The sequence below is a fragment of the Homalodisca vitripennis genome, chromosome 4, assembly GCF_021130785.1.
Source record: "Homalodisca vitripennis isolate AUS2020 chromosome 4, UT_GWSS_2.1, whole genome shotgun sequence".
In the NCBI taxonomy this organism is placed as follows: Eukaryota; Metazoa; Arthropoda; class Insecta; order Hemiptera; family Cicadellidae; genus Homalodisca; species Homalodisca vitripennis.
Window position 1 is genome coordinate 125,475,112 of NC_060210.1, and position 15,193 is coordinate 125,490,304.

Consider the following 15,193-nt stretch of genomic DNA (forward strand, 5'->3'; position numbering starts at 1 on the left):
CGAGATAGGGCAAAAGATTACTGGACCTTTTCTGTAGATCGCGCAATTTGCTAATTTGATGGGTCAATCAGATTTGAGCTACGACCAACGGTTCGGCCGCTATCGGGCTTGAAACATTATTTTTATCGAAAAAATCTCTGGAATTTCAAATGTTCGAGCGTTTTGTCGCTTAAACCATGGAAGATAGAGCAAAAAGTCATTAGACCTTTTTTGTAGTTCACTTCATTCCTGACTATGAATTTTCCGTCAGATCCGAGCTAGCTCCAACGGTTCGCCCGCTATCGGGCTTACAAAAAATGCCTGCAGGGGTGAAGAATGCGCGATTTTTTGGGAATTTTTTTGAGGGGTTGAAAATGAAAAATTCTCACTTTTCGGGATTTTCCTGGTGGTTACACGTGGAAAGCTATCTGTGTACCAAATTTCAAGTCTCTAACTCATCTGGAAGTAGGTTAGAATTAGTATACGTGAGTGAGTGAGTGAGTCAGTCAGTCAGTCAGTTACACATGCGGTTGTATATATATTAGATATGTTACATTGTGTCAGTAATTATTAAGGACACGTCACTTACTCCAGGATTTAAGACAGGTCTTTGTTTTTAACATTACATTTTATCACTTTAAACATATTTGATTACACCAGGATGGAAAATAGTAAGAACGATAATATTTTTTCATTTGACTATTTATTTAGTTAAAATGTCAAGATTTCATTTATGTCATCAATGAGTTACAAACGTATAAACGTACAAAACTTTATAAGTTTTCGCATTAAAACCAAAAATGTACTTTTATAAAGTAAGTACATTTTTGTCCGTTTATAAAAGCGCCGTTTATAAAAGTAAATTTTTGGTTTGAATGCGATTAATCAATAATATCACAGTTATTCTACTAGCATTATTTTAGTGCTAATCTAGTTTAAAATAAATATAAATACTTGAAATCATTGTTTATATTTCAAGATCAAAACATATCATTATAAGACTAGAAATTATTCAAAGAGCACTATATATATAATAATTGGATACAATTTATTAGTTTTTAAATTTAAGTTTAAGTTAATTGTACTACAAAAAATTTTAATTTAGTACAGTTTGTTTATATAATTGGCTTTAATTGATGTGACTGATGGAAAACCTCTCTTCCGTTCATTTACTCGCGGTTCGCCTCCAGTTGAATTCACGTGTGAAATTTATTAATACTGGATGTTTCAGGGGTTTTTTCATTGTGATTATCTCATCCTATCCTGATGCAACTCATCGCTGTTATTGCTTCTGTTGTTGAAACCATCTGTTGTACATTAGTTACCATCCTTGCAATGTATGAAAATCCTGTTATAGCCAGGAAAATAAAATCAGTTTCTTGCGTTTGGACTAGATCCCGTAACAATGGCCAGCGCTCTGATGTTTCCCGTTAACACCGTTTTGAAAATAATATCATTTCAGTGACCCGACATGGATTTGCACAAATTAAGTCTACAGCAATGGTAACCATATACATAATCTAATTTGTCTTTAGGAGTAGCTTGTTGAACTTTTTTGTTTTTTATTGCTTGTATCATACTGTATCAAACTCTAGTCCTGCATGACCAATTTGTGATGTTAAGGTGGCAACAGTTGTCACTAATGAATCCATTATAGCCCGTACGAAAATGTTTGACTTAAGACGTCTAAATACGGTAGCATCACTTGAAGTAAATTCTATTGTTATGTTACCGTATTTAGACTCAGACTTTGCTACCGACTGACATTTGCTGAAAGATTTATGAGTGATATGCATAGAACTACAATTGAGTAATAGATCCTGCAGTTTAATATAGTCTTGTGTTATATTTAATCGCAGATACTAGCCTCATATCACCTGCTTGTCTAGATATGGACATATTACAAACAATAATGAAATATATACTAATCTTCTCACTGCGTATACGCTATAACAGAGTTGACTGTTACTGTTAATGTCACAGATATGTATGACGGCGTACCTGTATACAGAATGATACGTGTGGTCACATAATAAAGTTACACCAGACTTTATATCAGTCGTGGTTATATTTGTCCATACATCATATTCTGTACACATTGAAAAGTATTGCTATGGTAGAGTGAATGTCAAAGATATGTATGAGGGCGTATACAGACCGGCTGATACGTGTAACCACATAACTTTAACCATGAATTTACTCCAGTTGTGGTTACACTGTGTCTGTACATCGTAGTCTGTATACGCCCTCATCCATTTCTTTGACATTCACTCTTTTGTCAGCTAATTGAAATTTACTCTTAGTTATATTGTGACCACACTAGATATGTGGCCACACGTATCAGTCTGTATACGAGTAAATGTCAATTAGCTGGAAAAAGAGTGAATGACATTCACACTTTTTCAACTAATTGACATTCACTTTTGGTTATATTGTGACCACATGTATCAGTCTGTATGTATATGTCCTCATCAATTTCTTTGACATTTCACTCTGTCATATAGTACACACATTGAGAAGTACTGTATACGCTATGACAGAGTGACTGTCACAAGGGCGTATAGAGAATGATACGTGTGGTCAGAAAACTTTAATCATGTCTTTACACCAGTCGTGGTTTCATTGTGTCCATACATCCTATTCTGTACACATTGAAAAATATTGTATACACTATGTTAGAGTGAATGTCAAAGATATGTATGAGGACGTATACAAACTGACTGAAATGTGTAGCCACATAACGTTAACCATGACTTTACTCCAGTCGTGGTTATACTGTGTCCATAATTTCCTGTCTGTATACGACCCCGTTCATTTCTTTGACATTCACTCTTTTTCCAGCTTTTTTGAAATTCACTCTGTCATAGCGTATACACATTGAGAAGTATCGTATACGCTATGGCAGAGTGAATGTCAAAGATATGGATGAGGGCGTATACAGACTGACTGATACGTGTGGCCACATATTTTTAACCATGACTTTACTCCAGTCGTGGTTATATTGTGTCCATACATCCTAGTCTGTATACGCCCTCATCCATATCTTTGACATTCACTCTTTTTTCAGCCTTTTGCTTCCTACGCTCCGCCCCCTCGCGGAGCTCTCTCTGGATGTCTGACAGGGACCGACCTCTCGTCTCTATAGTGATGCAGTACATCCACAGGGACCCTAAGAAGCAGACCAGGGCGGATCCAAAATAGACACTATAGACGCCAACGGTATCCGATACTACTTGGTACATTTTCAGGGAAATGAAGGACCCAATAGTGAAACTTATACTGTTGAGACTCGCGGCCACGGCCCGCGTGTTGGCAGGGAACATCTCAGAGCGGTAGGTCATCGCTACGGGATCAAGTCCAAACGCAAGAAACACGCAGTAAAGGATTATCGCGAGAGGGCATATCCAATTTAGGTGTTCGACGTCCAGCTCGGTCTTTTCACGCAAGAAAAAATAGACCCCCACTGTGAACAAACTGAAGGCACAACCCACAGAAGATGTCAAGAGGAGAGGTTTTCTTCCGGTGAAATCAGTTAAAGTAGTACTGAAAAAACTAGAAGTAAAAATTACAGAGCCCATTATGATAGTTATTACGTCAGGAGATACCGCGTCGAAGCCGGTGAGTCGAAACAGCTGGGTGCAGTAGGTCGGGACGGCAACTGAGCCGCTCAGGATCTTGACGGCGCCGACAACGTTGACGATCAGCAAGGCTCGCTTATCAGCTGGAGTCCCTATCACGTCCCTCCAGCTGGCCCGGTTCGCCATCTCACTCCTCACGTTGGCGACCATCACTTCCAACTCGTCCTTCACTTCCTCCGGTTGTCGTTTACCCCGGAGCCAGACCAGACTGTTGGCGGCCTCTTCTTCTCTCCCGCACATCAGATAATAGTACGGTGTTTCGGGTTGACGCAGGAAGCAGATGAGAGAAATCAGTGGCAGGGCCGCGCTGACAGCTATCGATATCTTGTAGGATACGATAGGCCCGATGCAGTATTCCAATAGAAATCCGAAGTAAAAAGCACTTTGAAAGACACTCGTGGTGGTGCCTCGAAAGTTCTGGCTAGGGATCTCCCCAAGGTACATCGGCACAACGGTGTAGACGATTCCGAGCGCGAGCCCTTGTATCACTCTAGCGATGCAGAGGACGGCGATGGTGTGCGCGTTGTAGATGACGATCCAGCTGATGATGTAAAGCGGGCCGGTGGACAGGATGAGTGGTTTCCGGCCGTAGTAGTCTGCGAGGTATCCGGCCGGGATAGGAGTGAAGAGGTTGCCGAACTCCAGAAGTGCGATCATCCAGGACGCTTGGGAGGTCGTCATGGGCACGGGGCTTTCTGGACCCAGAAGGGTCAGGAGGTTAGGAGTTACCCATCCAAAGCACGTCCCTGTCACCACCACGCACAGCGCCGCTGCAACACAAAGTTATTGATGATGATACATACTTGTTTCACTTTGGGAACCAACAAATTCCATGCCAAGACTTTTCTAATTATTTTGAACTAATATAGTAAATCAGTTATTAAAAATATTATTCACCTGCACCAAACAGTGCTAATAAAGATGAAAATAATCCACGCGTACTTTGAGCGTATAGAATCACTTGCGTAAATTTCTTAATCCAAATGATAGCGGAATACGTAGTCATCATGAAATAGAAATGATGACAATGATGTTACAGTTTTACTAAGAATATACATACTCATACAGGTTATAGACAAAGAGGATGCAACATAATTAATGATCACACAATGATTAAATAAGTATTTAGTACCATTTTATCCGAACGAACTAGCGTATGAGCTTTTTATAGAAAAATTGAAACATTATAATTATTATCGATATTATTATTACTACTCTTTACTATGTAATAACAGTTTCAGTTGAAAATTACGAATAATTTACACACTAAGAAGTTTTACTATTGATTTCATTTAGATGATAATGATTTAAGATAAAATTACATTCATTATATTAATAACATATTTTCAAACATGCGCTCGAACCAATAAAGTCATTGTAAAAATCATCCCTCTTGCTAATGTCCTTAACTCTATCAAGATCAGAACTATTTATAAACTCCTCTAATGTGTGTGAAAATTGACAGGCTAAGATAATATACTGACGAGACAATACCTAAATTTATCTACAAATACAGTAATTATCCTGTTAACTATTAAGACGTTAATATGCTTTCCGATAAATATCTAATTCTCAAGAATAAAAACACTGAAAGGCGATCATTAGAATTCGTTCTAGGTTCAATTCAATTCAATTAAGGCCCAAAGGAAATAACAAGTTGCCTTCACAAAATTGTCTTTATGATGTAGATTATAACAAGTCAACCATATTATTTCATCGGCGGAATTGACGCACAGGATTTATCCCATATTAATACACGTTGATCCAAAAACTTAACTTGTTATAGTTTGATTCTAAAGCTTTTTAAATAAAAACTTTAATTTGATAATAAATTAACTGTGTGATATATTGGATTAAACCACTATATCGATGAATTGAACGAACCCGAAAACCCGAATATACTTTAGAACTTACCTTAAGCGAAATTTAACCATTACAGTACTTACGAGTATTATTTTAAATCATTGATTATAAGCGTACATTTTTAAACACTGTACGATTGTTATTTTGGAACCTACAAAATGTAAATACATAAAAACGAAATTTATGAATGGCCTGAAATGTCTAAACCTTTTAGCTAAAGACAGTGGGGGGTTTCAGATGCTTATACAAAGCTAAATGATAAATTGTCAAGTATTAATAAATATTTAGATCAAGCGTTACAAATTTATCCAAGTTAACAAAATTGTTAAATACTTATTTGACCCGAACTGCCTTAAAAACAAACTCCACTACTTCTGCAATTATAAGCATTAAAATTACATTTGTTTGTACATTGAAGTTTTTAATCAGCAAAATAAAATTCTAAACCTTTTTCGACCCTTACTGGACAAACACAATAAGTTTAAGTAAACCACAAGTATGAATTTAAGTTCTTAAATCTTTTGTACAATAGGTACTAGGCCTACATGCTGCCATAGATTGATCTTATAACCACTTTTAAGTCATGTACGAGTATATAACGTTAGCATGCATGCGTCAGTTATCGGTTTACCGTATTACTAATAAGTGATATCATTAATAACCGTACTATCATTAATTATTAATTAAATTAATTCATCGTGGCTGAATTTAATTATTTGGTTCAGTGTTTTGATCTGACACAATGTCGTTATCACATGAGCTAACTTCCCAAAGACAGTTAACCTTTGAGATGACGATACTCGTGGTCAGTTCATCTACGTGTGAGTTAGCTGATAAACTAATAACTCAGCTTCTCAGTTACTCTCAGTATGTGTAAATAGCAGCTTCTTAGACCGATTCTGGTGGGTAAGTTACGTTTTAAGCACATCCAACCATACAAATAAGTTTTTGGATTTTTAAAACATTTATTGGCATTAACTTAAACATAGTGCTATTGTTTAGTGCTGAATCTTTTAAATTCAACAGAGTTATCTAAGTACTTGCGTACCAGATTGTAAAATAATTGAACTCTTATTGTAAACTTTAAGCAAAAGAACCGTATTTGTATACGATATTTATTAGGAAGATGAAATGGACCTGGACTATTTTAACTAGTTAACCGATATAGTGTTACAAAGGAAACAAACAATAGAAGACACGAACTTATTATTAGAAAAAAATTAAAACCTTTGTTGATGCAAACTGTAAATGCAAACCCAAAACGAAAATACAAGATAATTATTTATTTTAATAATTAAATACACACAACTTATTTTTATATAGTTTAAATAGTCATTTAAATGCTGTAATCACATGACAAGGAAAATAGTATATGGAATACTATACAAGCAGTTTATTTGTACGAGATATTACAGTGTAAGTTAAAATTTAAAAAGTAGACCTCAATTCCGATCATTAAAATTAATTTTTATATTAATTATTTAAGTTATTGCCTTATTAATTAGTATGTTAAAGTTATATTAACTCCAACTATGGTATTAAAATAACGTGTTATTGATATATTTAATAAATATATGACATATTTTCGTGTTATAAATTATGAGCCCATCATTACTGATTCTCTGTCCACAATATGATCATTCAAATACCTTCTTGGACTTTTACCTTTAGGCTTTTCTTGGACCTACAAAGATTTATTTTACTTGATACTCTTTGTCATTGCATTTAAACGCAGTAAATTCGAATGATTCAATTATAATAGAAAATAGTGGCACAATTGACTACATTTATTATATTATGGCAAATATAATATCTTCCTTTTTGTAAATATAGTAGTATGAGTGGTAATTAGACGATGATTTCTTAATAATATTAAAAATATACAAACGTTTAAGCTTAAAACTAATGAAAAAGTTAAATACTTCAAAGAAACTCTCAGCTAAGAAATGATGGATAAGATGACACCAAGACATATGGACCAGCAAGATAAATGTATAGATCAGTACCAAGAAATATGGATGACTCTATTATCCTGTAGTACGTATTAATTTGATTTACGTATCTTAAATTAAAGAAGCATTTTCGTGTAAAATTAAAAGCAACTAATAATGTGGCTTTTGGTTTACCGTAATTCTAAAATACAATTAAATGAATATATGTCTAAGTTATCCCTCTTTATGATTTTATTACAAGTGAAATTTTTCATTAAGACATAATCTATCTTGTACTGAGAACATTACACACATTTTATAAAAAAAACATTAAAACGGATTAATTTTTTACTTTAGAAAACAGAGAAATTAGATTAGTTTGGCTAGATTCTCCTCTGTTTTATTTTGTAAAACTAAAAATAATTGGCACACGCTAAGAGGGTCAGTGTTCCGCCGTATTTCTCTCTCAATCCCGTGTGTGTATCAAATCATTCATTCTATCTTCTACACATGTGCATGTTTGCTAAAAAGAAGTTTATAGCTATATTTCTTCATTGTAATTATAACTTTTTAAATGGTAACAAAAAGCGCACAATTTATAAAGTAGAAACATATAGTATGTATAACATATATAATATTTATTCACATTTGGTTTAAATGGAATTTCACTCAGTTGACATCATAGATTCCACTATAAGAGAGAAAGAAATCAATGATCAGTTAGCAGAATATTGCAGTATATTATTTTATAGCAATTTAAGTTTTCCAGCATATTTAGAAACAATAACATTCGTTTATTAATATTAACATACTTTGTAAGGGCCCGAAAGCTCTTTTTAATGTATATCATTGTGAGCGAGTATTGCTTCAAATTTTTAAAATACGAAAATATTATGAAAATTGCGGAGTTCAAAATTAATTAACTAGACTAAATTACTAAAACATATCTTCCTTCCCTGCTTGTGTTTTTAACAAGCAATCAAGAGAATGCTATATACCAATGAGTCCTTAAGACAAGTCTACTAAGAATTACCACAGAGGCGACTTTCAAGAAGAAATTGTTAAAAATAAAAATCCAAAGTTTATCTTAAATATATTGAACTAACTAAACAGAAACTAAGCAAAAATGATGTTAAGAAGTATTTCGTGAGAAGCCTTCATAGACTGGATGCAAAATGATGTACAATGTTTGTTGAAATTCGCACATATGAAATTCCAGGACTGAGTTTAGTTATATTATATAGCAATGCAATACAATGTTTATGCTATAATTAATTTTACTAACAAAATCATGTAATGAACAAACTGGAATATTAGGAACTCTTCTGATTTTTTTTTGTAAGAAAGCATGATCATTGGTAATTCCAAACACCTTCCTGTCATTATAATTTAACTATAGTATGATTGGAAACAATATTTGTATATACTGTATACCAAACCTAATATAACAGTTAATTTTGGAATTTTACTTTCCAAGAACTGAGAACATTTTCAAAATTAGAAGTAAAATTCAGTTTGAGACTCAGTTAACATATTCACTATACTGTAGATGCACACATTACTGTTGTGTAATCGCACTCGTATTATCAGATATTGAGATTCTCAATCAGTAGCCAAAGTGTTAACATTGTGCACTTTAACTAGAGTAATATTGATATATATATAGTAATACATTTGAAATATGTTATGTTATGTGGGTCTAAGTTACCAAAATTATTGTATTAAGTAATCAATATTAATATTGTATTGACAAAAATGAAGACAAATGTTAATTCTAACTACATAAGAATATTTATTCGCATGCAGTCCCGTTCAAGTACGTTTTAAAAATCAAATTTCTTTTTAAAATAATTAAATACATTTAGTGGTTTAGCTAACCAAAACCTTCAACATGAAAACTGTAAAAATTTCATATTTAAGAGGGGAACATTTTTAATGTTCTGTTATATTCCGTTCAAGTACATGTTCTACAATACTAGTAGTTATCAAGTTAATAGTCTAAGTTAACGTCGTGTTTGCATTTTTGCCACTGTTATTGTAAACTTTTAATTTAAAAACCCAATACCACTATCTAATTTCATACAATAATATGTTATATTTCACAAACCTTTCAATTGTGTTCTAAGCTATTTAAAATCTTTCATATTTTGAACTATTATTTCACTTTTGTTCCGAGTAAACAATACTGGTTTTATAAAAAACGTTATTAAATTATGTTTTTATTTTTTTCATTCTCAAATTTACTAAGAAAACTAAAGCAGTATTTGTTTATTTAATGCTGTATTTTAATTTTCAAGAAACTTGAAAGGATTTATAAGTTGGAACAGAGTTTGTTTGTTTGTGATAGTGGCAGCATAAATGGTGTCTATACAAATGTTCATCAAATCTCCCGTTTTGTATTTGTTAAAATTTGAAAATTTAACCTAGTATGATATCTTTTGGAAACTCTTTTCAAAACAGAGCTCAATTAGTCTTAATATTTCTCAGAGTTTGATCTTTACACTTTTATTTAGGTAAAGTATGTAAAATGTTCTAAAAAACACAAACAGGTAGACAGACGGTAAAATAAGCAAGATATTAATATGCTTTATATAACACGTCTTACTTATTTCGAGCTGACAAATCAAACAGCCGGATTTGTTAGAATAATTTTTAAACATTCTGTATAAGATATTTATAACGAAGGGTATCTAGTAATATACTTAATGTTGGTAGCTGGGTAGTGAAAGTGTAAACTCATTCTTTTTTTAATATTTATTGATAATCATACTCCATAAAACGTGATTTCGTACAAGACTCTTCATAATTTTCAAGTACTTGTGTATTCTTGTAATATATATTATCAATGTACCTCAACTGTAAATACTTCCTTAGACGGGCTACGTTACATTTATCACAGTAACCAATTTAACTATCAATTTATTTGCTATCAGACTGCATAAAAAAGGATGTGAAGGATCACGAGGGTTTTTGCAAAAGACTGGGCAGATAATATGAATCACGTGTGCGGTAACAGTAATATAATTATAGCTTTCTCTTCCATTTAATGACTGAAGGGTTTAATTGGAAGTTAGACGCACTGAAAGACAAGCAGATATCTCATTCCGCAGTGTTATCAAAAGCAATGACCCACTCTCAGAAACACTACTTTTTGCTTAAGTTCAAAAGCTAATTTACAAACAACACTCAAAAGATTAGTTTTGTAATGTTATACTTTGTGAAACACCGTTTACAAGTTTATTACAGGTATCAATATATAACTTTTTTACTTAACAATTCAATTTCAATTATTAATTGAATCTTAATAGACCCAAACATGATGGATATCAAGAATTGAATATTATATCAAGTAAAATTAGAAAGGTCGAACAAAATAGTATTATGGTGTTTAAATTTTAAGCAGTAATAAACGTTAGTTTGAACACAAAAGTTACTCATATTTTGTTTGATTATTTGTAATATAGCTAGGTATGGAAAGTGACCTAAACAACGATATTTTTGTTATTAAACTTTTAAAATTAAAATTGCACACGCTGATTAAATGGATTATATTCTGTACTCATGTTGTATATGTAATTAACAGAACAGTAATCATTCGTATAATGAATATTGTTTGGATTAAAAATTAAAGCAATGGTTGAGTTAAAAACAGTATAAAGAAGAAAAGCCAATGGATAAAATTCGTCTCTATAGTGGAATCATTACAGCGAATCTTAAAATATTACAAAACCACTGATTTTTTTCACTTGAAATCAAAACTACAAACTGTTTTAATATATAACAATTTATTTATCATTCTCAGAATATATTAGTGCAGTATATAATTAAATTAAAACATTATTTTTGAAACTTCTGGGTTGCTTAAATAAAAATACAGTCTCTTCCGGCAGAGTGGGAAGAAAGAACCATACGTGCTGCTATCACAACAAATTATATTCATTATACTTAAATAGTTTTTTTATTAATTTACTCCTATTCTTACCGTGGAGATTAGTTAATGACTGGGATTGGTAATAAATTACTTTTTTATTTGAAATTTGTAGCCTTACAAGTTACACTAATGTATATATGAATAGCTATAATGACAAAAGTAGTTGCTATAAATTTATAGTTCATCTTACCCTTGCCAAAATATCTAAAACATTGTTTTGGTATAAAAGTTGTTTAGGTTGGTTAAAGTCTAAATATTTGTGATTTTATCCTGTATTGTGTAATAGTCGCTGTACAGCTTTATACGAATAACCACGAATACATCTATTCCTGTACGAGTTTCTTATAATTCAGTTAAAACTTGTAAGCAGTTACTGTCATATTCATAACTTTTTGAACGAATGTGATTTTCGTTTATAGGGATTATTATCGCTGAAATTATGCAAAGAATTCCAAAATCATCAGGGTAGTTTTAAATAAGTATATTTATCTAAATTTGTATAATAATAGCACTAGAAACTTTGATATAGTAATCCAAATATAACTACACAAACAATGTGTTCAGACTTTTACATGCAGTGGATATTAGTAAAAATTATGTTTTTAACGTCGATAAAAACATAATTACAATTCCATATTCAAACTTAATTCAATGTATATATAGCAAGTACTTTCGCCAATTAATATTTATTGAAATTACAATTGGGCTATTGCCGGTAATACACATTTACTTCATATAAATGTAAAAATTATATATACATATAAATAAATATTTATATTTTATAAATTAGTTTTGAATACGTCAAATAAGTAGATTTAGGTAGTCAAATGTAATATCTAAAAAATATAATATAATTTAATTAACATCCTAAAACAACTGTCTGTTTATGTTATGATCATTCACACTTATTTTGATCACAGCATGATCAATGTTTGTGCTAAGTTTGGAATTTTAAATTAACCTACATAGATATATCTATACATATTCAGATTGAAACAGAATTTAATAAGTTTTTCATTTTCATTTCAAATCTACCTAGCATAATATGGTGTCTCGTACAAATAATGTTTATATTGTTACAACTACGAAATTTCACTGATATGAATTCAGCTTTAATAAAATAATACGTTATAATTGACAACTTATTAAGATACGAGATCGTTAAGATTAGATATAATCCAATTTACAAGGATTTATAATATGTAGTTTCTTGTTAAGTGATACATAGTATTAAAATATTTGTAACGCTTATTCTCGAATTGCTTCAGGTCACGTAGAATTTGAATGTATATAATAATAGTATAGAATAATGGAGAGTGGTAATAAATCATAGTATTAACATTTAAAAATGAAACATAATCAAAGTGTTTTCAAAACTAGTTTAATTTGAATCTACTGTTAAAGGATTTTAAAAATATAGTCTAAATAAATTATATTATATTCAATCTTTAGATAATAAACCGTGAAAAACAGTACGTAAATAATTATTTAAAATTCATTAGCTAAATAACCAATCTTAGGTTTTAAAATCAATATTTACATAAGAGTGTAATTTAAAAAAGGGACATTTTTATTAAATATTCTCGCTTTAATTACAAACCCCACATAAAATTTGAACTAGTTAATAAATATATGGTAGTTTACTATAATTGAATGAATACACGAAAAGTGAAATAGCTAGGGTAGATATAACAGCAGTCCATATAATTAGGTATACGTAACCAAAATAGATACGATAATAGAGCAGAGTCATTGGTTTAAGCTTAAAAATACATTTAATCTCTTAATGGAAGTAAATTAACTAATAGTAATTAGTCAATAGCATTTTATATATACATAATAAAAAATGAACTATATGAAATCGAGATTACTAGAAGTCAGAATTTTACTTACAAAAAAAATTAAAATAAATTATCTATATTTTGTGATATAGCCTACTACAACTTAGCCAAATTAAATTACACACATACTAATTCTAACTGGTCAAAACATGTTATATCCTGGCCTCCAAAAGAAATTTATATTTACGCAACTAGAACAACTTAACTTTGCATTTTAAACTTTCTATAACCTATGTTTGTATTACCTATATCCCAAATTAAGATAAATTAAACAGGTTATTGAAATAAAAACTTGACAAACTCTTTATGGGAATAGTAAAACCATAGAAATTTTTTTAATTCACTAAAAACGGATGTAAATACACATTATAAAATTAATTTTAATTTTGTGTAGAAACAGGCTTTTATAGATAGTTCAGGAAAACACGTTTAAAAATGGTGATTATTTCAAATAATTAGTTAAAAAACTTTATAGAACAGGTCAAGTCCCAACATACAAACTAACCAAAGCTACGGTCATAAAACTTAATATGGGAATGAAAATAGTCAAATTAGGTAATCTCTCTACGGCAATAATAAAATTTGTAAACTATTAAAATCAAAACTTCTTAAAAAATAAAGTGGTTTAAATGCAAATTTTAACTAATTTTAAATTTTAAAAGAAAGGATGTGTATACTTTAAGATAGACCGGAAAAACACGTCATAACATGTTGGATTGATATACAGTTGAACTTTTAGAATTTGCAATACCAGGCAACGAAATGTTGAAAGTTCTTTTACATGATTTGATAAACCTTTAAAATATATAGTTGTAGAATAGTTGAAGTTGTAGAAGTTATTATATGCAATATAAAATGTTACTATTATGAAATGCGATAGTTGAAGTCACAGAGCATCGTGAAATTAGAAATTCGAAAACGGAATATAAATGTTAAAAGTTGAAAGGAATGTGTTTTTAATTGAATTTCTAAATTGATTTAATATGTCACTCACCTTTTACATAAGAACTGAAATTGGCGCACCACACGCATCGCCGGTGTCTGACGAAAAGCAAGGACTACGCGCGGAGCTCACACTCGCGTGGCTGATGGACACCGAGTGAGGAGAGAAAGGAACATGAAATTGCCGTAGGACATCGAACATGACCGAACATGTTGAGTACCCAACCAGATTTAAACTTTGATAAGAGGCCGTTCTATTGTATCGACATGTTTCTAGACCTTAATATGTATATTCCTTCTCTAGATAAAGGGGTTTCCTCTTGGATAAAATATTCACGTTTATGCAAGTCAGAGCTTGGCCAATTGTTTATACAGGTCCGTTGAAAAAATGTGAGCCAAAACTGTAGGAAATGGATAAATACTAGAACAAATAACACGAATTTCTTTCTCGACACATATATTTCAACTTTTAATTTAAAATTATTTACTCTAAACGTGATATATTAATTTTGCTTGTATACTCTATTTATACCCGATTGGGATCTGTATAAGGAATAAAATATTTGCTCCGCCTTGAAGGTTGAGGTCATCGTTTTTTTTCAGATTTATGTCCTAATAACCTAAAATTTGCGATTAAAAAATAACAAAAAAATTATATTACTCAATAACCATCTTTAAATTAATTAATGCAAGATTTGTTTATATTTATTCGAATGAGAAATTAAATTTTACCACTTTATTTTCTGCTGAGGTTAACTTAAAGAACTTTCTTATAGTCCAAAGTTTGATGGCATAGCTTAATATTTCAAAACGTGTAAAATTACTATTTGTAAAAATTTTTATTTTATTTTATTATTTTTATTTATTGCTTTAATCTAAACAATAGGCCTATATAAACTATGAAATTATAGGTAAAAAACCAAAACAAATGATATTTATTTGATTTACAATCACGATGAGATGAGCTTTTCATGTGTTTACTATAAGGTATTCTTGTAATTGTTTGCTTGCTGCTGTATTCTCTTAGTGATGTGAGAAGCATATAAATGAAGGCAAAACGGCTGAACC

At 31.2% G+C, this 15,193-nt stretch overlaps 2 protein-coding genes across 3 annotated transcripts in view; one reads left to right on the forward strand and one right to left on the reverse strand.

Moving 5' to 3' along the window:
• Positions 1-663: 663 nt before the first annotated feature.
• LOC124360127 (facilitated trehalose transporter Tret1-like) lies at positions 664-14,335 on the reverse strand. The gene is made up of 2 exons (XM_046813473.1): positions 14,178-14,335; positions 664-4,387 (listed from the first exon to the last, which is right to left on the reverse strand). The coding sequence occupies exon 2, from the start codon at positions 4,296-4,298 to the stop codon at positions 2,976-2,978; it is 1,323 nt and encodes a 440-aa protein (XP_046669429.1). The 5' UTR covers positions 4,299-4,387; positions 14,178-14,335; the 3' UTR covers positions 664-2,975.
• The window catches only part of LOC124360126 (facilitated trehalose transporter Tret1-like), a 65,771-nt gene continuing 56,858 nt past the window's right edge, over positions 6,281-15,193 (forward strand). Inside the window, exon 1 of one of the 2 annotated variants that reach the window (XM_046813466.1) lies at positions 6,281-6,386. The gene's annotated coding sequence lies outside the window, so the exon portion shown is untranslated. The remainder of the gene's footprint in view (positions 6,387-15,193) is intronic. The other variant, XM_046813469.1, reaches the window with a different exon arrangement.

Bases quoted from the DNA above. Each gene is read 5' to 3' on its own strand.
- LOC124360127 (XM_046813473.1), bottom strand. From the start codon at position 4,298: ATGACGACCTCCCAAGCGTCCTGGATGATCGCACTTCTGGAGTTCGGC.